We start from the raw sequence: 25,302 nt of genomic DNA on the forward strand, positions 1-25,302 counted from the left end.
AGCCCGGAACTCCCGCTCCCTGGCTCTGCCTTCTAGCTGCTTCTCTGGGCTCACCCCACCCCCACCTTGCCCTTCAGCGCCCCCACATTAGGAGCCCTGTCCCCATGCAGCACGCTGCTGCTTCACTCCTCCAGGGCTCTGCCCCACAGCCTTCCTCCCGGGCAGACTCCTACTCAGCCTGTTTGAGACCCTGGCGGGGTGGGACCTTCCCCAGGAAGTTTCCCTAAGTGCTGCCCACTCCTGGCAGCCGGTGGCTCCATTCCCTTTCCAGGTGCCCAACAGGGTCCCTGCACCAACCGCCCTGCCTGGACTGTGGTTTCTGACGGCCTCACGTTTTCACCCCCAGGGACCCTGCTTCTAGCAGCGGCGCAGCGACAACGAGTGAATGGCTGAATGAACGAATGAATGAATGAACGAATGAATGAATGAACGAATGAATGAATGACACGGATCCCCAAGTCCCAGCGCCTCTCCCGCACATCAGACACGGTGCCTGTGCGTCAGGATGTGTGTCATTAACTGCTCTGCTCCCACGAGTGAGTTTCCAGAGCCAGCGCAGGTGTTTGATGCCGACTTCCAGCATGTCTCTGCCTCTCATCTCCGAGTTCCTGCCTCCCCTTTGTACACCGTTTACGTTGCTCTCCCGCCGAGCGCCATTCACTCCTCGGCTCCCCACGGCCCTCAGAAGAAAATCTAAACTCGCGTGGCCTGACCTACGAGTCCCTGGGAAGTCTGGCCCTGCCAATGCCTCCCTCCAGCCGCATCTTGTTCCATCTGCTCACACGCGAGCCTTCCAAGGAAGCACCTGCTGCCCCAGGGCCTTTGCACATGCTGTTCTCTGGCTGAAACACTCCCCCCCCACCCCCCCAGCGCCACCTGGCTGCTTGTCATCTTCTCCGTGTGTGCAACAATATCCTTTCCTTTTAAACTGGCTTCAGCCCCCCTGATGGAGCCTACTGTAGCATTTTGGACTTTTCCTAGGTCCTCATTGTAATTTGCTGTTTGTGGACACCGTTGCTCGATCAACGCACAAGTTGTTAACCCTATGAGGAGGGGACCCTGTCCGTTTTCATCCCTTCTGTAGGCTCAGCACGATGCCTAGCGCTTCAGTGCACGAATAAACTGCTGGCAATGACTGCACAAGTCGCTTTCCAGGCCTGTTTATATCCCTCAGAGCGCCGCCCTGGTACACAGTAGGTGCTTCATGAACCCTTGCAGGATCATGCACGGCAAAGTCCACGTCCAGGCCTCGTCCCTCCGCCTTCCCGCGTCCCTTCTCTTTCCCTGTCTCCTTATAGAGAGCATATATATATATATAGTTTGTCGGTAGAACTATATATTTGTGTGTTATGGGCCCCTCTCCAGGAGTTGGGCTGGGCTGGGAGTCCCTCCCTCCCCCCGCCCCCACATGCACACAGCAAAAACATGGAAAAGAAAAACATCTCAAAACTGCAAAAAACACCACGGCCCTCCCTCCCCCACCCAATCCCACAACAAAAATAAAACACGACGCTCCCTCGCGCGGCCCCTTCCCTTCCTGTCCCCCTCCCTTGGGGTCCCTGATCCGAGGGTGGGGGGGGCGATCCCCCACACCTGGGGGGAGGGGGCGCGGGGGGAAGGCCCAGCAGTCTCCAGCGCGCTCCCCGGGGAAGGAGGGGGCGCCCCGACCTCCCCAGCAGCCTCGTTGCACGCGCGCCCGCGCACGCGCCCGGCGCCCCCCCGCGCGCCCCTACACCGGCGTGGTTTTCCTGTTGAGCGTGTTGGTGTTGGAGGCGGCGGCCTCCTTGGCCAGGGTCCCGGGGGCGGGCGCCGAGGGCGCGGGCGGGGCGGGCGCGGGCGCGGCGGGCGGCCCGGTGACCGTGACCGTGACGCCGCCGCCCGCCTCCTTGGGGAAGGCGTTGTGCAGCGTGAGGAAGCCCGACGTCCCCCCGCGGTCCCGCTCGGCGCCCGCCCCGCCGCCGCCGCCGCCCGCGCCCCCGGCCGAGCCCCCGGCCGCGCCGCCGAACGCGCCTCCGCCGCCGGCGCCCGCCAGCCCCGCGGCCACGCTGCCCTTGGACGGGTCGCGGCTGAGCGTGTACATGGAGATGTCCGTGGAGGGGAAGCCGGGGGCCCCGGCGCCGCCCGGAGACACGTCCCGCGACGGCGACGGCTCGCTGGAGCGGGAGCTAGAGCGGGAGCGGCGGCGGTAGCGGAAGCGGTAACTGGGCAGACGGAGGATGGCCGAGGGGCCGCTCCCGCCACTGCCGCCCGCGCCCCCGCCGGCCTTGAGCAGGTCCGAGCGGGACTGGCAGTGCGCCTCGCGGCTGCGCTCGATGTAGATGTTGACGGCCAGCACGCCGATCACCTCGGCCAGGATGAAGGACAGGCCGCCGAAGTAGAAGGACCAGCCGTACGAGTAGTGGTTCTTCTTCTCGTCGTCCCGCTTCGGGCCCGGCTCGCCCGCGTTGGCCGAGATGTACACGATGACCCCGATGATGTTGCTCAGGCCTGGGCGGGGGACGGTCAGACGGGAGCCTGGAGGCCACCCCGGCCCCACCCTAGGCCCCGCCCCGCCCCTAGGTCCCGCCCCCGCAGGCCTAAACTCCTCCCCAGCTGGTTAGGCCCCGCCCCCAGGTAGCCTAGGACTCGCCCCAATTGGTCCAGACCTCAACGCGGCAGGTCTAACCCCACCCCCTAGATAGCCTAAGTCCCACCCCCAGAGAGCCAGGCCCCGCCCTGGCTGGTCTAAACCCCACCCCCTAGATAGCCTAAGTCCCACCCCCAGAGAGCCAGGCCCCGCCCCAGCTGGTCTAAACCCCACCCCTTAGATAGCCTAAGTCCCACCCCCAGAGAGCCAGGCCCCGCCCCGGCTGGTCTAAACCCCACCCCCTAGATAGCCTAAGTCCCACCCCCAGAGAGCCAGGCCCCGCCCCGGCTGGTCTAAACCCCACCCCCTAGATAGCCTAAGTCCCACCCCCAGAGAGCCAGGCCCCGCCCCGGCTGGTCTAAACCCCACCCCTTAGATAGCCTAAGTCCCACCCCCAGAGAGCCAGGCCCCGCCCCGGCTGGTCTAAACTCCACCCCCAGGTGGTTTAAGGCCACGCCCTTAATGATTCAGACCCCCCCTCCCCCAATGGTTCAACTTCCATCCTAAACTCCGCCCCAGCTGGTCCCGGTTCCCTCCCGAAGATGGCCTAGGCCCCTCCTCCCAGTAGCCTAGGCCACGCCTCCCACGGTCCCCCCTGGGTGGTCCAGGCCCTCCTCCGATGGGTCTAATTACCTCCATCACTTTATACACCTGGGTTTCTCCTAAACCCCACCCTCTGCTGCTTTAAACTCTTCCTGAGATAATCCCGCTCTGACTCTAGGCCCTGAACTTGGCTGATCTAAAAACTCTTCCTCGCCCTAACCGGTTTGGCTCAGTGGAAAGAGCGCCGGGTCTGTGGACTGAAGGGGTACCAGGTTCGATTCCGGTCAAGGGCATGTGCCTTGGTTGCAGGCACATCCCCAGTGGGGGGGGGGGGGGTGCAGGAGGCAGCTGATGGATGTTTCTCTCTCATCCGTGTTTCTAACTCTCTATCCCTCGCCCTTTCTCTCTGTAAAAAATCAATAAAATATATTTTAAATATATAAGTAAATAAAAATAAAAACTCTTCCTTTCAGGATTACCATCCCAGTCTGGGCACCTCTTCTAGGCCCGCCCCTTGCTGGTCTAAAAGTCCTCCTTCTTAGAGCAGGCCCCTTTTTCTACTCCAGCCTCCGGATTGCCCGACACTGCGCCTCCTGGGTCTAGGCTGGGCTCCTCCCCAGTCCCAGGTCAAGCAAGCCCCGCCCCCGCCATCTCTATCCATCCCGGAACACCTGCTGTTCTTTATGCTAAATCCTCCCCATTCTCTGGGTGCCACCAGTTCAAAAGAGCTTTCCAGCACCTCGCCGCACTACTCATTTCGGGTAGAAAGGGAGTCTTGCCCTAGCCGGTTTGGCTCAGTGGGTAGAGCGTCGGCCTGCGGACTGAAGGGTCCCAGGTTCGATTCCGGCCAAGGGCACGTGCCCGGGTTGGGGGCTCCAATCCCCAGTAGGGGCCGTGCAGGAGGCAGCCGATCCATGATTCTCTCTCATCATGGATGTTTCTCTATCTCTCTCTCCCTCTCCCTTCCTCTCTGAAATCAATAAAAATATTTTTTTTAAAAATCATACTAAGTCAGCCCTGGCTGGTTTTCTCAGTGGTTACAGCATCGACCTGTGAACAGGAGGTTACGGTTGGATTCCTGGTCAGGGCACATGCCTGGGTTACGGGCTTGGTCCCCAGTGGGGGGACATGCAGGAGGCAGCCGATCCATGATTGTCTCTCATCATTGATGTTTCTCTCTCTCCCCCTCTCCCTTCCTCTCTGAAATCAATTAAAATATAATAATAATTTTAAAAATTAAAAACAAACAAAGGAGGTCCTACTCCTTAATGCGATGCCTCACTCGGAGCTGCCTGGAGGGTTTCCCAGGACCAGCCCCTTTCTGGGTCCGCCGGAGTCCACAGGCTCTTTCCCTTACAGCAGGCTCCCCCCCATCTACAGCCAAATCACGTTCTCCCTCTGCCGCTGGACCTGCCACCGCCCAGCCCTGCCCCCCTATCTTCAAGACCCCAGCGATGTCTCGCGGCCCCAGCGCCTCCCTGCCGTGACCTGAACCCTCGGGCTTCGGGACCTAAGCTCCCCGCACCCCTATTACGCGCCAGACACCACGAAGGCGACACCCACCTTGGCGACACCCAGCGGGTGGCGATGGTGTTTGGAGAGAGCCCAGGCAGTCTCCGGGCCCCAGGGGGCGCTCGGGGGCAGGGGGCGCGCGCGCGCGCGCACACACACACACACACACACACACACACACACACACACACAGGGCGACGTGGGTGGGCCGCCCGCTCTCCCTGCCCCTCACCTGCTGCCACGAACAGGATTCCTGCCCCCAGAACGATGTTCCTCTTGGACCGGTAGACGCGGGAGGCCGCCACGCACACGCCCCCCAGCAGCAGCAGGATGGCGCTGAGGATGGGGAAGATGCTGGAGGCCCGCACCACTCCTGCGAGCGAGAAAGGGGAGGGGGGGAGAGGGAGGAGGGAGTGAGCGCCCGGGGCGGTGGGATGCGGCCGCCTGCGGGCACCCTCCTCCCCCCCATGTCCCCCCCCCCCCCCCCGCCACACACACACCCCGCGCTGCGCCTCCTGCTGCCCGTGTTTGACTCCACCTGTCCCCTCCCTGGTTCTGGTTATTTCATTCATTCTCTCTCTCTTTTTTCTTTTTTTTAACATTTCTCTACTTCTCGGTCTGATTTCCTCTTTTTCTTCCTATTTCCCTCGCGCCTGGCTTTTTTTTTTTTTTTTTTTTTTTAATCCTCGTTCACTCTCCATCTCTTTCTCTGAACTTCTCTCGTTCTCTGTGGGCCCCTCCCTGTGTCCTTGCCCTTCTCGCACGCCCCTTCCCTTTCTGCGATTTCTTTCCTTTCTCCAGATCCCTCCTCTACCAAACCTGTTCCTATCGCTCTGCCTCCTCTCCCTGCTGCCTGGCTCCATCTCTCTGGGCTTCTCTTCTCTTTTCTTTCTCTCTTCCTTCCTCTCTCCCTCTCCCTTTCTTCCTCCCCCGCCCCCTACACCGGGCTTCATTCATTCTCATTCCTTCTCTCTCTCTCTCTCTCTCTCTCTCTCTCTCTCTCTCTCTCTCTCTCTCTCACCCCCTTTCTGTCTGGCTTCACTCATAGCTCTGGGGTTCCCTTCTCTCCCTCCCTCTCCCTCTCCCTCTCCCTCTCTGAAGTCTCTCTCCCCCTCTCTCTGCACCCCTTTCCACCCACCCCAAACCCTAGGCAAACAAATTTTACGATTTCTGAGCGCTTAGCCACAGCCAATCACAATTCAGGATTTGCCGCGTTCTCGGGGAGCAGCAGCCAATCCCAGCCCAGAGAGCCACAACGCGGCGGCCAATCACCTCCCGGAATCTCTTCTCAGCCCGCCCGAAGGTCCCGCCTCCCGCCCCCCCAGTTCCCCCTCCGCCCCGCTGTCCCCCAAATCTGTCCCGGACCCCAACGTACGGAGCAGATACTCCGCGCTGTCATGGTCGTAGTCAGTGTCCTCCGGGAAATGGTTGATCTTCACGCAGACACCTCTTTTCAGCCCTAGAGGGGGACGGAGGTGGTGATGCGGTGGGACTTAAGAGTTGGGGGACCCCCCTGTGAGAGAAGACTCACCGCTTCCTCTCTCTCTCTCTCTCTCTCTCTCTCTCTCTCTCTCTCTCCTCTCCTCTCCTCTCCTCTCCTGGTTCCTGAACCCTTCCCCGGCCTCTGGGACAAGCTGTCAATCTCTTTGGCCTCATTATCCACTCCAGTATTTTTATTTAATAAAGAAAAACAACAACATCCAAAACTCACTGAAAAGCCACAGGACTCCCCCCCACACACACACACATATACACCCCAGCCCTGAACCCTGGGCTGGGACCCCAGTCCCCCCCGGCCTTCCGTGTCCCTCTAACAGTGGTTCTCAACCTTCCTACTGCCGCGACCCTTTCATACAGTTCCTCATGCTGTGGTGACCCCCAATTTCATTGTTACAAATTGAACATAATTAGAGCGTAGTGATTCATCACAAAAACAATATGGAATTATAGATGTGTTTTCCGATGGTCTTAGGCGACCCCTGTGAAGGGGTCGCGACCCACAGGTTGAGAACCGCTGCAAGGCGCTGGTTTCAGCAATGTCAAGGCGCCCTTCTAACGCTGAACCTGAGGCGTCTGCAAGTGCGTGGGAAAACGAAGGAGGCTGCGGAGGGCAAAGGAGACTACATTTCCCATAAGGCCCCACGAGGTCCCGAGTCCACTTCTGGGGAGAGTAGCCCCGGTGATTCATGAGAGTTGTAGTCTCTTCAATCCTGCGCTTACGGAGAGGGATTGCCAGCCTCTGACCTGGAATCACAGAGGCCCGTGAAGGGGTTATGCCTCTAGGGGTCACTCAGCCTCACCCGCTTCGTCCACCCCAGAATGCTATCCTCAGGTCCTGGACCTCACACCCCTCAGGAACCTAACACCACATTTTTGAGAACAGTTCCTGTTCTAACACATAGTTGGAGACTGGTGTATAAATTAGCATAAATATAAATACATTTTGTTTCCTTGATGACCCAGGCTCCTTCCGAACTCCAGGCTGTGGAACAGTCCGTCCACTCACTCACATCTTCACTGATGAAAACTTACCCTGCAAGTGGGCAGCTCACGGGCGCCTCCTTGAGGAAGCGTGTACTTGGGCTGCACATGCGCACATGCATTCACTCCTCTCACTAAAGTTGGGTCCAGTTTCCCCCTCTGGGGTGCAGCGGCCCCCTGCGCTACCCCCCTTTTTGGCAAGCATTGGGATGATTTATGAATTTCTTCATAAATTCCTCTGTGTGTCTCTATCATTGCCTGGTACAAGGGAGGCCTCAAGAAATGGGCGTCGAATGAATGAATGAAGAGTGAATGAATGAATGAATGAATGAATGAATGAATGAATGAATGAATGAGAGCAGAAGGCGAGATTCGAGGCAGAAGATGAAAGTAAGGAATGGGGATAAAGACAAGGATGGGAGGGAGGGATATAAGGCAGTGAGTAATTCCGCTAAGAGCTAACATTGTTAAGTGGTGGATGGACTCATCGGAGCTCCCCGGAGTCCCATGAAATAGATAATGTGATTGGTATCGTGCAGTGGCCAGACTTTGGGAATCAGAGTCCCACTGCTTGGCAATGAAGCCAAACTCTGTCATGTCCTTAGTCGGTGACCTTGTTGGCATTACTTAGGTCAATTTGCTTCAGCTCCTTTGCCGATAAAAAGGGGGGAAATAAGACCTACCTCACGGGGTGGTTGTGAGGATTTAATCCAGGTAGAGATTTAGCACTTTGCCTGAGTCACCATGAAGTGCTCAGTCATGATCAGTCGGCGTACCCATTGTCCGGATGAGGAAACAGAGGCACAGAAAGGGTTCATCAACTCACAGCTGATGGGTGGTGGAAGCAGCAGCAAACCCACAGCAGTTTGCCTTACTGGGATGTAAGCATATGGCCTGTTCACCACTCTATCCCCAGCACCTACCTCGTATATAGTAAGTGCCTGGTAAGTATTTTCATGAAAGAGTGATTGAATGGGCCAACAAGCACATGAAAAGGTACTTAACATCACCAATCATTAGGAAAATTCGGATCAAAACCACAACGAGATACCACCTCCTACCCATTAGAACAGCTACTGGGGAACACACATACACACACACACACACACACACACACACACACACACACACACACACACACTAACAAGAGTTGGCAAGGATGTGGAGAAACTGGGACCCCTGTTGGTGGGAATGTAAAATGGTAGAGTTGCTAAGGAAAATAGTACCGAGTTTCCTCAAAAAATCAAAGACACAATTACTATGTGATCTAACAACTCTCCTTTGGGGGTATATACTCAAAATAATTGAAAGCTGGGTCCCTAAGAAATGGCACACCCATTTTCCTAACAGCATTATTCACAAGCCGAAAGCAACCCGAGTGTCCAGCAATGGATAAATGGATAGAATGTGGTATATACATTATCACGGAATGTATTATTCCAGTATACACCCAATGGAATATTATTCAGCTGTAAAAAGGAAGGGGCTTCTGACCTATGCTATAACAAGGAGGAACCCTGAGGATATTATGCCAAGTAAAATATGCCAAGCACAGAAAGACAAATACTGCGTGATTCCACTTCTACGACGTACCTAGAGGGGACACATTCAGAGACAGTGGCCGGGGGAGCGGAAGTGGGGAGTTACTGTTTAACGGGGGCAGGGTTCCAGTTTTACAAGATGGTAAGAGTTCTGTGGATGGATGGTGGTGATGGCTGCACAACAACGTGAATGTACTTACCACTAAACTGTGTACTTAAAAATGGTTAAAATGGCCCTGCTGGTGTGCTCAGTGGTTAGAGCGTCAGCCCGTGCACGAAAGGGTCATGGGTTCAATTCCCGGTCAAGGACATGTACCTGGGTTGCAGGTTCGATCCCCAGCCCTGGTTGGGATGTGTGGAGGCAACCAATCAGTGTGCCTCACATCAATGTTTCTCTTTCTCTCTCTCTCTCTCTCTCTCTCTCTCTCTCTCTCTCTCTCTCTCTCTCTTTCTCTCTCTCCCCTCCTTTCCACTTTCTAAAAAAAAAAAAATCAAAGGAAAAGATACCCTCAGGTGAGGATTAACAACAACCAAAAAATGGTTTAAGTGATCAGTTGTATGTTCTGTGTATTTTACAATTTTTAAAAAAATGATTGACTAGACCAGCGGTTCTCAACCCCTTTGGCGGTCGAACGACCCTTTCACAGGGGTCGCCTAAGACCATCCTGCATATCAGATATTTACATGATGATTCATAACAGTAGCAACATGACAGTGATGAAGTAGCAATGAAAATAATTTTACAGTTCGGTCACAACATGAGGAACTGTATTTAAAGGGCCAGAAGGTTGAGAACCACTGGACTAGACGAATGAATACACACTCTCAAGGGCAGACGTTAACCCGTCCGCCCGTCCGTGAGGTGTGGTAGGTAAGGTTGGGGGTTCGAGTCCCCCCCTTTCCTGATTGGCATCACTGTGCTCTCACAGCATGAACGACCATGCAGTGAGGCTGAGCGCGGAGAGCCCGGGGTGGGGACTCTCAGCAGGACAGTGGTGACAGCGACAGGACGGCTGCCCTTCCCGGGGGGCTAACCTCACGCCAGGCCCTGCTCCCGGCCGCAGACAGGCAGTACTGCACTCTGTGCTCATGATGAACCCCCGGGTGCGAGGCAATACCAGTCCCCCTGCTCTACAGATGGGGAAACTGAGGCACGGGGCTGAGGTCCCGCCTGGATGGTAAGTCACAGGGGGGAGATGCGGGGGCAGCTGGGCCTCAGAGGCTGGCATATCGGGGGCAGAGGAGCCCAGGCTCAGAACTCACATGCCAGGCACGCCACTTCCCAGCTGCGTGGCTTAGGGACTTGAACACCAGAGCCTCGGTTTCCTCATTTCAAAAGTGAGGATGTGGCCCTGGCTGGTGTGGCTCAGTGGAGAGAGGATCAGCCTGCAGACTGAAGGGTCCTGGGTTCGATTTCAGTCAAGGGCACATGCCTAGGTTGCAGGCTTGATCCCCAGTCGGGGGCGTGCAGAAAGCAGCCGATCAATGATTCTCTCTCATCATTGATGTTTCTTTCTCTCTCTCTCCCCCTTCCTCTCTGAAATCAATAAAGAAATATATTTTTTAAGAAAACATATTTGGCTGTGACCGGTTTGGCTCAGCGGATAGAACGTCGGCCTGCGAACTGAAAGGTCCCAGGTTCGATTCCGGTCAGGGGCATGTACCTTGGTTGTGGGCACATCCCCAGTGGGGGGTGTGCAGGAGGCAGCTGATCGATGTTTCTCTCTCATCGATGTTTCTAACTCTCTATCCCTCTCCCTTCCTCTCTGTAAAAAATCAATAAAATATATTTTAAAAAAACAAACAAACAAAAAAAACACATTTGTAAAACAAAAACAAAACAAAAGTGAGGACAATGGGACGGCTTTCTAGGGGTTGGTAAGAACGCAATGGAACACACAGTCAAGCGCAGGACACGGGGGGGGGGGCGTTGCTGGACTATAAGGGTGTTACAGGACCCCATGGGGCTGGGACCTTTTCCTGTGCAGCGATGGCGGGATGTGGCCCTGAGTCTCCCCCAGGACCTGCCCAGGTCGGGGGAAGGGGGAGCAGGGAGGTGAGGAGGCTGGAGAAGTGGGTTCCACAGGCCCTGCCCCTGACGTGTGGGGTGGCCATGTGGCTGATCACCCCCCTTTCTGGCCACCGCTTCCTGCCTGACAAGCACAAGCATAGCAACTCCTCCCTCTGGCGCCGGGGGAGGACTCCCCAAGATAAAAGGGGCTGTGCACAATGGCCAGGATGAACAGTCTGAGGTCCAGGTCATTATGTCCTAACAGGGGACCCGAGACTGTAGCTGCGACTCCCGGGAGGGGCTGCACCCCCACGGATGCCACGGCCACGGTGGCTCCCGGGCGCTCGGAACGTGGCGACTGGGTTGAGCTGTGAGGGCAAAACACTCACTGGTTTGAGAACTCACGCGAAAAAGAAATGCATAATATTTCATTCATGTTTTATATTGGTTACATGTGCAAGTGGTATTTTGGCTCTGATTCCAGACCTAATATTCAAAATGCGGAAGAGCCCCGGCCGGGTGGCTCGGTTGGTTAGAGCGCCGGCCTGATATGCCAAGATTGTGGGTTCGATCCCCGGTCAGGGCACATACAAGAATCAGTCAGCCAATGGGTGCACGGATGAGTGGAGCGACACATCAATGTCTCTCTCTGTCTCCTCTCTCCCTTCCTCTCTCTCTATAAAATCAATCAATAAATTAAAAAAAAATTGCCCTGGCTGATTTGGCTCAGTGGATAGAGCATTTGCCTGAGGACTGAAGGGTCCCAGGTTCGATTCTGGCCAAGGGCACATGCCTGGGTTGTGGGCTCGATCCCCAATAGGGGACATGCAGGAGGCAGCCGATGAATGATCCTCTCTCATCATTGATGTTTCTCTCTCTCTCTTTCCCTTTCCCTTCCTCTCTGAAATCAATAAAGAAATATATATATTTTTAAATGTTAAGTGACAATGATGGTACCAATAAAGCCAGCCTGCATGTAGCACCCCCCCACAAAACACTTAAGTCCTTCCTTTGGCTTCCAGGACACCGACTTACCTCATTTCCCCCAAACCTCTGTGCTCACTCCTTTCTCATCTCCTTTCCTGGCTTCTTGGTGTCTCTCTGATTAATTTTTTTTAATATGTTTTTATCGATTTGAGAGAAAGAGAGAAACATCAGTTGGCTGCCTTCTGCACGCCCCCTACTGGGGACCAAGCCTGCAACCCAGGCCACACCCACCAGGGCTCTGATTGCCTTTTTAAAAAAATATATATTTTATGGATTTTTTACAGAGAGGAAGGGAGAGGGATAGAGAGTTAGAAACATTGATGAGAGAGAAACATGGATCAGCTGCCTCCTGCACACCCCCTACTGGGGATGTGCCCGCAACCAAGGCACATGCCCTTGACCAGAATCGAACCTGGGACTCTTCAGTCCCCAGGCTGACGCTCTATCCACTGAGCCAAACCAGTTAGGGCACCTTTTTTTTTTTAATATATTTTTAGTGATTTCAGAGAAGAAGGGAGGAGAGAGAGAGAGAGACAGAAACATCAATGATCAGAGAAAATTATTGATCGGCTGCCTCCCGCTTGCCCCACACTGGGGATGGAGCCCGAAACCCGGGCATGTGTCCTGACCAGGAATCGAACTGTGACCTCCTGGTTCACGGGCTGACGCTCAACCACTGAGCGACACTGGCCGGGGCTCTGGACGAGCTCAGGTGGCAGCCGTCCAACTAACTTTTTGGTTTCGGTCTCTCCTCGTTCTCTCTAGGTGACCGTTTATCTGTTCATAAGCCATGACCCCCAGTTTGTGTCTCCGGCCCCGACTCTCCGCTGTCGTCCTATGTGGCACATGGGAAGGCTCTGGGGTTCAGAGGTCAGTGTCCGAAGTGGCTCGATTAGATCGCAGCTCCGGGCCATTCGCTCACGTGTCGTCTCTGGTTGCTTCCAGGGGTGGTTGAGACAGAGATGACGCACCATGAAGCCTGAGATGCTGACTGTATGGAATGCTACAGGGTTTTCCAAATGCTGACCCCTGTCCTAGGAGAGCTCTGATAGGCAGGTTAAGTGTAACCTGTTCTAGCCCTGGCCGGGCTGCTCGGGCTAAGGTTGCGGGTTCGATCCCCGGTCAGGGCACATACGAGGAGCAGCCAATGAGTGCCTCAATACGTGGAACAACAAATCAATGTCTCTCTCTCTTTCTCTCTCTCTCTCTCTCTCTCTAAAATAATAAATTAAATTAAGTTTAACATGTTCAAAACTGAGATCGTGATAACTCTCCTTAGGGACCTGGAGAGTATCGCGCTAAGTGAAATAAGCCAGTCAGAGAAAGAGAAGCATCACGTGATCGCACTCAGATGCGGAATCTAAGCCACAAAATAAGCTGATGAACGGAGTGGACCCAGAGGCATGGAAGCAGGGAACAGAGGGCGGAATCTCAGAGGGAAGGCAGACGAGGGTGGGTGGGTGGGAGGTAATTAACTAAAGACCTTGTGTGCATCTATGCATGGTCCATGGACACGGACAGGGGGGTGGTGAAGGCCTGGGGTAGGGGAGGGTTGGGGGAGGGCTGGAGGAGTGTCAATGGGGGGAAAAGGGGACCTATGTAATACTTTCAACAATAAAGATTTGAAAAAAATGATAACCCTCCTTATAACAAGTTAGATAACAGGAACAAAAAGAAATAAAATAAAATACTTGCTGCTTCACCTCACGCACACTTCGCCCTCCCCGCCCCCATTCTCGGGTGCTCAGACCACGGCCTCAGAGCGGTGACGCTCACCCAGGGTCACTGTTCTCCTAGTCCAGAGACCGCTGACAATGTGGGTGTCACAGCTGGGAGGTGCTCCTGGCATTTGGAAAGCGGAGGCCAGGCTGCTGGTAACCAGGCCACCACATGCAGGACGGCCCCAAGGCACAGAATTCTTTCTCCCCACATGTCACCAGCTCCGAGGCTGAGAAACGCAGCCTCAGAGACACCCTGACTCTCCTCTCTCAGCTCCCACAACCGCCCCCACCAGGAACTCCTGCCCCTTGTAGCATCGGACTCCGATCTGAATTAAACCACTGCCCACACTCCAATGCTCCACCCAGACACACCACCCCTTGCTGTCCCTCCCGCCTTCCTTGTAGTGACCAACGCAGCAACAAGAGCCCTCATGCTGCCCTGACCTGTTTGGCTCAGTGGATAGAGCGTCGGCCCGCGGACTCTCAAGAGTCCCAGGTTCGATTCCGGTCAAGGGCATGTACCTGGGTTGCGGGCACATCCCCAGTAGGGAGTGTGCAGGAGGCAGCTGATCCATGTTTCTCTCTCATCGATGTTTCTAACTCTCTATCCCTCTCCCTTCCTCTCTGTAAAAAATCAATAAAATATATAGTTTTTAAAAAGAGCCCTCCTGTTAAAACTGAAGTCAGGCCCAGCTGGTGTGGCTCAGTGGTTGAGCGTTGACCTATGAACCAGGAGGTTTTTGTTCGATTCACAGTCAGGGCCCATGCCCAGGTCGCAGGCTCCATCCCCAGTTGGGGGCCGTGCAGGAGGCAGTGGAACAATGACTCTTATCATTGATGTTTTTATCTCTCTCTCCCTTCCTCTCTGAAATCAATAAAAATATATTTAAAAAAAATAGTTTCTGGTGGTCCTGACTGGGTAGCTCAGTTGGTTAGAGTGTCTTCCCAATATGAGAAGGTTATGGGTTCGATCCCTGGCCAGGACACATACAGGACTCAACCAATGAATACATAAATAAGTGGGGCAACAAATGGATGTTTCTCTCTCCCCCTTCCTCTCTCTAAAATAAATACGTAAGTAAGTAAATACTACTTTTTATTAAAAAAAAAAAAAAAAGAATAGTTCCTGGCATATAGTATAAACTCAAGAAATACCAGTTGTTGAATGAATGAATGAATGAATGAATGGCATTCTTACTCTATACCCTACGCTGTCCCAGGGGTTTCAGGATGCAAGACCGCCCGCTTGGCTCTGTGCCTGCTGCTCAGTCAGACCCCTGAGCGAGTGAACCTGAGGTCAAATGCCCAGAAGAGGGAGAAAGTTACCTGATGAGAGAACCTGACAGGATGTGAGGCAATAGGGAATGGAGGTGACTGTGGCGAAACAGACACACACACAGAACACACACACACACACACACACACACACACACACACACACACACACACACACACCCCTGCCCAGTTCTCAGCCAAAGAAACAGCTGCTACTCAGACCCGGCCCACCGTGACCAGGGCAGACCCCTGTGATGCCAGTCTTCAGCGAGTTCAAAAGAAGCCGGAAACTGGCTTTTCGATGAGAAAGCTCCCTGTTTTTAAATGTTGGCGACCCGTTCACAGATTCAGGCTTTGGTTTCCGTTTTGAATACCCCACATGCCAAACCACGTGTATCTGCAAACACCCCCCACCACACACATCAGGCCTGAGTTCTCTTGGCTCTGTCCCACCCGTGGCTGGGTGGCCTTGGGCAAGTGACTTAACCTCTCTGAGCCTCAGTTTCCTCATTCCCGACAGGAGGGTGGCGCCCAGCTCATAGGACAAAACCAGATAACAACATTCCCTGCTCACCCCGAGTGCTCAGCCAGAGGAGGAAGGGATGGAGAAGAGAAAGGGACGGAAAAGAGAAGGGGAGGAATCTCACAGGGACCCCACGGCTGCAACAAGCCGGGCTGTGAGGCCCAGAGGTGAGCCCCGAGGTGGAAAGATAGTCACACGGGGGGTGGGGGGGCGGGAGAGACAGGTGCAGAGGGACCTCTAGGAGGGCAGCCTGGAGAAGGAGGGAGAGCAGGACCGAGGGGGAAACAGAGATGGAGAGATGGAGATAAGAGGTGGTGCATGGGCTGGGAGAGAAATGAGGTCTGGGAGGAGGAAGAGGAGAAGGTAGGCTTGAAGTGGGGAGGGGGGGTTCCAATGAAACAGAGCCATGCGGGGGGTGGGGGACAGGGAGGACCAGGACCAGATGGGAGGCTGTAAGAAACCCCAGTGGGGAGAGGCAGGCCAGGAGGAGAGGAGGAGCCCGCCCGCATGGCTCATCGGTTGAGCATTGACCTATGAGCCAGGAGGTCATGCTAAGGTTCAATTCCCGGTCAGGACACATGCCTGGGTTGTGGGTTGTGGGCTTGATCCCCAGTGTGGGGCGTGCCGGAGGCAGCTGATCAATCATTGATGTTTCTAGCTCCCTCTCCCTTCCGCTCTCTGAAATCAAAATTTTAAAAAATAATAAAATTAAAAGAGCCCTAGCCAGTGTGGCTCAGTGGATAGAGCGTCAGCCTGGGGACTGAAGGGCCCTAGGTTCGATTCCTGATCAGGGCGCATGCCCGGGTTGTGGGCTCCATCCCCAGTAGGGGGCGTGCAGGAAGCCGCCCACCAATGATTATCTCTCATCATTGATGTTTCTATCTCTCTCTCTCCCTTCCTCTCTAAGATCAATAAAAATATATATATTTTTAGTCCTAACCGGTTTGGCTTAGTGGATAGAGCATTGGCCTGTGGACTGAAGAGTCCCGGGTTCGATTCCAGTCAAGGGCATGCCCCTTGGTTGCCCGCACATCCCCAGTAGTGGGTGTGCAGGAGGCAGTTGATCGATGTTTCTAACTCTCTATCCCTCTCCCTTCCTCTCTGTAAAAAAACCAATAAAATATATTTTTAAAAAGTTAGTGGCTTTAAATATATATATATATATATATATTAATTAATTAAAAGAGAATTTTAAAAAAGAGAGAAAAAGAGGAAAAGTGACAGGCGAGATCAGAGGGGCGGGCCGTGCGCACAGGGCGGGGTGCTGAAGGGGAAAGGGATGGAGGAGATGAGCAGGGGCTGTGGGGGGGGGGGCAGGATGTGGGAGAGAGAATACGATGAGGGTGCACCCCGGTGGGTGGGGTTCACAGGGGTGCAGAGGGGTGGGAAGGCCGGATGGGAAGGGGTAGCAGGGCCCGCAGACTGCGGACCAGCCGCCGCGGCAGGACCACCCACGAAGACAGACCACCCACGAAGACCACCTGGGTGGTCCGGGCCGAGGGGCGGGGCTCCGGGAGGGGCGCGGCGGCCCCGCCTACCTTCCAGGCAGCAGATCCGCCAGAGGCCCGAGTGCGTGAGGCCCCCCGGGTCCTTCTTCTCGGCGGGGGCGCCGCGGTGGGGCGGCCCGTCGTCGCCCGCCGTGAGGTTGGTGGTGTTGCAGATGAAGGCGCGCGTGTACAGCCAGTAGTCGGTGCTGATGGCGATGGTCATGAGGCCGAAGGCGGCGAAGGCGCCCACCGTGGTCACCAGCACCTGCACCCCCTTCTCGCACCAGAGGCCCCGCTCCTCGTTCCAGCGCTTCAGCGACTCCAGCTTGACCGAGGGCAGCCGGGGGGCCGCGGGCCACCACCGGGGCAGCGGGGGCGGGGCCGTGCCGGCGGCTGGGGGGGCTCACGGCGCGGGCAGAAGAGGGGGGGCCTGGGCCCCGCGCGGGGTTGGTGGGGGGCGGGGGGAGCGGCGAGGACGAGGCTGGGCCGGGCGGGGTCAGAGGGCGGCCATGGTCAGCAGCTGGGGGAGAGCAGGGAGCGGAGAGGAAAGGTTAGGGGGGCCCCCTGGCCCTCCACCCCCAAAACCACCCCACCAGGTCCCCACGGCCTCCCTGGCTGTGAGGACATGGGCTCTGCCAGGGAAAGCCTTCCCCGCCGTCCTGGCCGGTGTGGCCCAGTGGATAGAGCCTCCGCCTGCAGACGGAAGGGTCCCGGGTTCGATTCCCGTCAAGGGCACGTGCCTCGCTTGCAGGGCCTGGTCAGGGCGCCTGCAGGAGGCAACCAGCCCATGGGTGTCTCTCACATCGGTGTTTCTCTGTCTTTCTCTCTTCCACTCTCTCTAAGGGAAATATCCTCCGGTGAGGATTAAAAAAGGGGGGGGGGGGAGCAAGTCTTCCACCATCCTGACACCAGGACCCTCGTCCTGCCCCTCCCCTCCGCTCCCTGTCCTCCTGGGTCAAAGCATCCCTCACCCCAACCCCGGGGGGCCTCCTCACCCCAAGGAACCCCGTCCTCCTCCTCCCTCCGTCCCTCCTAGACCCCAGCACCCTCCTCCGTCTCACACAGCTACGTCCTCTCTTCCCCGCAGTCCCATCTCTGCACCTCCCGCGTCCTCTCCTCAGGAAACATAAACCTCTCAGTCTGTTCTCGGCTTCAGACAAGTCTTCCCCATGAACTCTCGCCGTGCGTGCAACTCAGAAGAATCACGCAGTTACCACCTGCCCCCTGAACGTAGGCCCCTCCACCTGGGAACCCCCTTTCCCACACAGACCCCCCCCTCTCTGGACCAAGGTTTCCAACCTCTAACGACGCACCCCGAACAGGCCAGCAGAGCACCCCTGAGAGCTGCCGCCTGAGTCCCACCGGGGAAACTGGGATTGGATTGGCCTGCGCCGGAGTAGGCCAGGGCATGTCAGCTCTCCAAGGGGATTCTGATGGGCAGTCCCACGGATTGACGGGGACGCCCCCATCTCCACCACATCCCGCCTAGCAGCTCCCACTGTGCCCCTGGGACCACCTCCACCCCCTATTATGTTTTCCTCGGCTTAAGGAAGTCTTCCGAGCCCGGCCTGGCTCTGTGGTTGAGCGTTGACCTTTGTATGAACCAGGAGGCCACGGTTCGATTCCCGGTCAGGGCACAGGCCCGGGTCCTGGGCTCGATCCCCAGCGTGGGGCCTGCAGGAGGCAGCCGGTCCGTGATTCTCTCTCATCATTGATGTTTCTGTCTCTCCCTTCCTCTCTGGAATAAAGGTTTAAAATATCTTTTTAAAAAGTCTTCGCCATCCGGCCCCCACCACCTCTGACAACTCAGACAAACTCCTCACGACCATCACGCCCTCCCTCTCCATTAAGAAAAATTTCCTCCGTGAGCTCCGCGGCGGCGTCCACTCACTGGACTCCCTCCTCCGGACCCCAGACTCCTCTCCACTCAGAACTCCCAAGCTCCGACCTGCACGCCCGCTGCTGTCCAAGGAGCCCTCCCCCCCCCCCCACATACACACTCCATTCCGGGCCCTTCCACCCGCTCCCAGCGCCTCCAACCCCCACCCCAGGGTAGCCCTTGTTATCACATCGCACGAGATGAACCCCCAACTCTAGATCGCCCCAACTCCCCTGGACCTCCCCCTCTCTCAAGTTCCCAGAACCGCCCTCCCCACACCCCTGCCCTCCTCTGACATCATGAAAAGAGTCTCTCTCCTTCCCTCTGGCCCTCCTCCCCCACCCACTCTACTCCCAGCACCTCCTCTCTCAGGGAAACCCCTCCGTGTCCCTTCAGACTTCCCTTCGTGGGAACCCCCAGACCCCCCCCCCACCCGTCACCTGTGGGGACCATACACTGCACACGCATTTTCTTCCAAATCTAAGCAGAGCCCCTCCGTGGACAGCGCCCCTGGGAAGAATTTGATGTCCAGGACCCCAATGCTCCCTCAGCTAGGAATGATGTCCCTCCCCCTCCCGCCCCCCAGCCCCCAGGGTCCCCACCACCACGCCCCCAGCCCTGCCTCCTCCACCTCGCCCGGCCTCGGCCTCCCTCTCGCTGGGCCAGCATCCCTTACCGGCCTCCACCACTCCCTCCTCCCCGGACTCCCTCCCCAAGCCCCTCCTGGAGTTGACAGCCTGGAGGCCACAGAGGAGGGGAAAGCCACCCCGGTCCGGGTCCGGTGCCCCGTGACCTTGGCCTCCAACGCCCCCAGCGGCCGGCCCCCACCGGGCCTGCTCCCAGGGGTTGCCGAGAAAGCTTGTCTATGGGGGGTGTCTCCATGGCAACCGGGCCCAGTGACCCACACACACGTGTTCCCTCCCCCACCCCGGCTCTGCCTGCCCACACGCAGCCCCTGGCCTGCCCGTTCACGGGGCACTGGGCTGGGACACCCCCCGGCCCCCTGTCCCAGGTGCTGCCCCCTCCTCTCCTTCCTCTCCAGGCAGATGCCCAGTCCCTCTCCTCCGGTCCCTGGGGCTCCTCTCCCCCATCCGGGCCCGGCATGGCCGGCCGGCACCGCCACCTCCACTGTCCAGGCACATTTCTGCTCCCACCTGGGGGAGCCTGTGCCCCCAGGATGTACCCCTCCTGCTGCTGCTGGGCCCCCTAGGACCCGGGACCAGGAGGGGAGGGGAACGGGGTACATGAGGGACGTCCTCCATCCGAAAAAGAGCTGAAGAAGACATTTCCTTGTATCGGTTCAGGGGGGCGATCTGTTTGGCTTGAGGGACTGTTCCTTCAGTCCATCTGCCGGTGGCGGCAGCCGAGGAGGAGGGAGCAGGGGACCCCCATTCTAAAGCTTCCGGATACAACAGGGGGGCCACCTCCTCTCCCCCTCTGAAGGGGGCCAGCTCCTTCCTCCAGGATGAGGGGGGACCGGGGACCTTCCTGCCACATCCACCCACCTCCGATGAAGAGACGGATCCGGCTCACCTCGGTTGGCGACAGGTCCACTGGCCGGAGCACTGAGGAGGGGACGCTGAGCCCCGTCCTGTGGGCACCCCCCCAGAGACACCCCCGTGGCTCCCAGTTCTCACGGCTCGCCCTCCCCCAGCAGCCAGGGACCCAGGCGTCCGACCCGGCCGGGGGTGGCAATGAGGGGGTGTAGGGCAAAGGGGGTGTTGAGGTGGGTGGGGGGAGGCCGAGGGGCAGCTCTGAGCTCGGACCCCAGGCAGCGAGATGGGGGGGTCGAGCGCTTGAGATGAGGGGGGAAAAAAAGGTGAGGAGACAATTTGGTTCTCGTGTGTCGCTGGGTAAAGTGCGGAGCTGGAGGACGAGAGAGGGAGGGAGGCGGGAGGAGAGGGAGGGGGGCCGCTGAGGATGGGGAGCCTCGGAGAGGAGGTGGGGGAGGGAAGGATTGGGGGGCAGGGTCTGGGTGGCAGAAGGAAGCTGGGGGGAAAGAGAGAGAGACCTGGAGAGAGAGGGAGGGAGGGAGCGAGAAGAGAAGCGGCAAAGAGAGAGACTTGGAGACGGGGAAACAGGAATGGGGGAGGGAGGGATTTGGGGGAGGCAGTGGCTGGTGGCAGAAGGAAGTTGGAGAGAAAGACACACACACACAGAGAGAGAGAAATATCCAGAGAAAGAAGGGGACAGGGATAGAGACCCAAAGAGGGAACCCAAGAGATGGGGGAAGGTGCGGGAGGGAGGGGGGTTGGGGTGAAGGAGGGGAAGGGGGGTAGGGTCTGGGGAACAGAAGGGAAGAAGAGACAGAGAGAGAGTCATCCAGAGAGGGGGAGGAGAGACAGATGGGAGAGACAGGGAGAGACAGAGGGGATGGGGGAGAGAGAAATGCGGGGGGGGGGGGAGATTGGGGTGAGGGCAAGGTCTTAACAGAGAGAAAAGGAGAGAGAGAGAGAGAGAGAATGAATGGGAGAAATGTAGGGGATTGAGGTCTTGCCTGGAGACAGAAAGGCAGGTGTAGAAGGAAAGAGAGGGACCCAGAGAGGGAGGCAGATGGAGAGAGGCTGTGACTGGGCCAGAGAGAGACCCGGGACCGAGACGCAGACATAGAGACCGAGGAGGAGGGGGCGTCGGAAGGAAGGTGGAGGGAGAGGGGCGAGGGGCCAGGCTGGGAGCCGCGGAGGAGGTCAGAGAGAAAGGGCACCCCTGCCCCCCGCCCCGGCCCCTGGTCCCTACCCCCATCCCCAATTCGAAGCCACCACCCCCACCCCCACTAGCCTCCATCTCTCCACAGCATCGCTTGCCGCCGCCACCGCCTCTTCCTGTCGTCATAGCAACAGGATCCAGGCGCCCAGCCAAGGCTGGCAGCGGCGGCCGGAAATGAGGGGAGGGCCTTTGAAAAGGGACCCCAGGACCTCGCCCCTTTCCCCAAACCCGAGGGAACCCTCGACCTCCCCCGGGGTCTCCCCAACACCAACACTACCGCCCCCCAAGTGGCAAGGACAAAGATCCCCTGGAAATAAAAGTCTCTGAAATGCACAAGGCTGGCAAGCCTTTTGAATGGCACCGGCAAAATATTGTCTTCATACCCCCTACCCACCCGTAACTCAGAGAGTTTGATTTCCCCGAGACGGGGGTGGCCGCGAGGAGCAGAAAAAGTAGGAGGCGAGAAGCGTGGGTGGGAAGCAGTGGGAAGGAAATGTGTCGGGGGCTGGGTGGGTTTGGGCCCCCCCCCCCCCCCCCCGGCCACAGTTTGGAGAAGAATGAGGACTGGGGAGTGAGCTACCTCGAGGGGGGAACCCCGGGGAGAGCAGAAAGTTTGGTCGTGGGTGCGAACCTCAGAGATGCCCGTGTGTGTGTGTGTGTGTGTGTGTGTGTGTGTGACCTTGAGCAAAACATCGCCTCTCTGCCAGCTATAACCGGGGCCAAGCTGCCCCCCAATTCCATGAAAACAGGGGTGCCCAAAGGTCTTTGCAGGGAACTCTAGGCCAGGGGTTCTCAACCTTCTGGCCCTTTAAATACAGCTCCTCATGTTGTGACCTCCAACCATACGATTATTTCCGTGGCTACTTCATCACTGTCATGTTGCTTCTGTGATGAATCGTCATGTAAATATCTGATATGCAGGATGGTCATAGGCGGCCCCTGTGAAAGGGCCGTTCGACCGCCCAAGGGGTCGCGACCCACAGGTTGAGAACCGCTGCTCTAGGCTAACGATTCTTTCAGGGCCACGTCCTCACGCTGCTCACAGGCTCAACCCCAGAAAGCACTCTCTAACCCCAGAAGCTGGCCAGCAGGGGCCGGGCCTTGGACAAGGCAGTTTGCATGCTGCCTCGTCTCCCCGAGTCCTCACGGAATCCCGTGCGCAGGGTCACGGCTGTTCCCATTTCACAGACGGGCAGACTGAGGCTCGGAGGTGGGAACTGACTTGCCCACATCACCCAGGGAATAAAAGGCAGAGCTGGGCCCAGCCGGTACAGCTCTGTGGTTGAGCGTCGACCTATGAACCAGGAGGTAACGGTTCGATTCCCAGTCAGGGGCACATGCCCGGGTTGTGGGCTTGATTCCCAGTAGGGGGTGTGCAGGAGGCAGCTGATCGATGTTTCTCTCTCATCGATGTTTCTAACCCTCTACCCCTCTCTCTTCCTCTCTGTAAAAAAATCAATAAAATATATATTTTTAAAAAAACAACCCAGATACCTTCACAGGGTGAAAACAGCCTGGCTGGTGAGGCTCAGTGGGTGGAGCATCGTCCCATGGACCACGAGGTCCTGGGTTCGATTCCCGGGTGAGGGCACATGCCCAGGTTGCCGGCTCAATCCCCAGTAGGGGGCGTGCAGGAGGCAGCTGATGGATGTGTTTCTCTCATCGATGTTTCCATCTCTCCTTCTCCCTTCCTCTCTGCCTAAAAAAATCAATAAAAACATTAAAAAGAAAAAAACAACAACAAAAGGGTGAAAACAACTAGAAGGCACTAAAACCAGGCACTTGGTCCAGATCATCCTGGGTAGAGCAGGCCGCCCTGTGCATTGTGGGAGCTGGACCAGCCTCTCTGGTCTCCACCCACTGGGTGCCAGGAGCCAGGGGTTGTAATAAAGGAAATCCGGTCTGTTCCACCTCAAATCCTCTTCCTTATTTTATTAATCCTCCCCCAAGGACTTGCTCCTATTGATTTGAGAGAAGGAAGGGAGAGAGTGAGATAGAGAAGGAAATATTGGTTTGCAAGAGTAACAGCACCCTAACTGGTTTGGCTCAGTGGATAGAGCGTCGGTCTGTGGACTCAAGGGTCCCAGGTTCGAATCCAGTCAAGGGCATGTACCTTGGTTGAGCGCACATACCCAGTAGGGGGTGTGCAGGAGGCAGCTGATCGATGTTTCTCTCTCATCGATGTTTCTAACTCTCTATCCCTCTCCCTTCCTCTCTGTAAAAATCAATAAAAAATATATTTAAAGAAAACAACAAAAAACATCCTTAAAAAAAGAAAGAAAGAGTAACATCTATTAGCTCTGCTTCCCATAGGCGCCCAGAGCAAGGATTGAACCTGAAACCTTGATATGTACCCTCACCAGGAATTGAACCCGCCACCTCTTAGTATAGAGGACGACGATGCTCCAACCAACCAGGTCAAAAGTCATTTTTTTTTTTTTTTTTTTTTGCAGAGAGAGAAACATTGATTTGCTTTCCACTTATTTATGCATTCACTGGATTCTAGTGCCCTGATGGGGGATTGAACCCCTCACCTTGGCGTACTGGGACGCCGCTCTAACCGATGCAGCTACTCCGCCAGGGCCCGGCAAAAGCCCCTTCCTGTTTGTAGCTGTGTCTTCTCCTACTTGCCCTTCCGTCCCCACATAATTCTCTCCTGGGTGCGTCAACCTCACGGCTGTTCCTCCCCCTGATAGATAAGGACCTAACTCGTCTAGACCTGGCTTCTCCCTCCTTCCCTCCCCAGATAAATATTTTTAGTGCCTGCCTCGGTTCTCTTGGCGACACGGAGCAGCAGGCTCGTATCAGGCTCTCTTGTTTCCGGAAGCATCCTTTTTGCAACAGCTTTTCCAGGATAGAAGCCACATGCCAGCACGACCCACCCACTCCCAGTGTACGTACAACGGCTTTTAACCGTCAGCGCAGAAGAGTGCGACCGGCAACCCTCAATCCATCCTAGAGCGTCTCCGTGAGCCCAGGAGACACCACGCTCCCCATCTCCCCACACACCCAGCCCAGGCCCACCGCTCACCTGCTTCCTGTCCGTATACATTTGCCCACGGACACTTTGTATGAACAGAACGTGTGCTGGCGATGGGCTTCTCTCGCGTAGTATGCCTTCGAGGTCCACCCAGGCTGTAGCAGGTGTCCGAACTTCATTTCCTTTTTTTTTTTTTAATATGTATTTTTACAGAGAGGAAGGGAGAGGGATAGGGAGTTAGAAACAACGATGAGAGAGAAACATCGATCAGCTGCCTCCTGCACACTCCCTACTGGGGATGTGCTTGCAATCAAGGTGCATGCCCTTGACCGGAATTGAACCTGGGACCTTTCAGTCCGCAGGCCGACGCTCTATCCACTGAGCCAAACCGGTTAGGGCATCGAACTTCATTTCCTTTTATTGCAAAATAATATTCCATTGCGTGGATAGGCCATGCTTGCTTTGTCCACTGGATATTTGGTTCTTTTCCCCATTTGGGCTACTGTGAGTAATGTTGCCATGAACATTTGTGCACGAGTTTTTGTGTGTGTGTGTGTGTGTTTTTTAAATTTATACGTATTTTTATTGATTTCTGAGAGGAAGGGAGAGGGAGATAGAAGCATCAATGATGGCTTAGCTGGTGTGGCTCAGTGGATAGAGAGTCGGCCTGCGAACGGGTTCGAGTCCAGTCAAGGGCACAGGCCCGGGTTGCGGGCTCCATCCCCAGTTGGGGGACTTGCAGGAGGCAGCTGATCCATGATTCTCTCATCATGGATGTTTCTATCTCTCTCTCCCTCTTCCTTCCTCTCTGAAATCAATAAAAATATATTTAAAAAAAGAATATCCATGATGATAGAGAATTATGGATTAGCTGCCTCTTGCACGCCCCCTACTGGGGATGAACCTACAACCCAGGCATGTGCCCTGTCCCGGAATCGAACCATGACCTCCTGATTCAGAGGTTGATGCTTAACCATTGAGCCACACTGGCAGGGCTGTGTTTTGTTTTGTTTTATTAAACCTCACCCGA

The 25,302-nt window shown here is 56.3% G+C and overlaps 1 protein-coding gene across 1 annotated transcript; it reads right to left on the reverse strand.

The window, feature by feature from the left end:
- Positions 1 to 68: 68 nt before the first annotated feature.
- On the reverse strand, positions 69 to 17,110 carry CACNG8 (calcium voltage-gated channel auxiliary subunit gamma 8). Its single transcript, XM_059665816.1, has 4 exons — positions 16,759 to 17,110; positions 6,057 to 6,140; positions 4,914 to 5,054; positions 69 to 2,487 (listed from the first exon to the last, which is right to left on the reverse strand). The coding sequence occupies exons 1-4, from the start codon at positions 16,928 to 16,930 to the stop codon at positions 1,730 to 1,732; spliced, it is 1,155 nt and encodes a 384-aa protein (XP_059521799.1). The 5' UTR covers positions 16,931 to 17,110; the 3' UTR covers positions 69 to 1,729.
- Positions 17,111 to 25,302: the final 8,192 nt, after the last annotated feature.

The sequence above is a fragment of the Myotis daubentonii genome, chromosome 15, assembly GCF_963259705.1.
Source record: "Myotis daubentonii chromosome 15, mMyoDau2.1, whole genome shotgun sequence".
Taxonomy (NCBI): Eukaryota; Metazoa; Chordata; class Mammalia; order Chiroptera; family Vespertilionidae; genus Myotis; species Myotis daubentonii.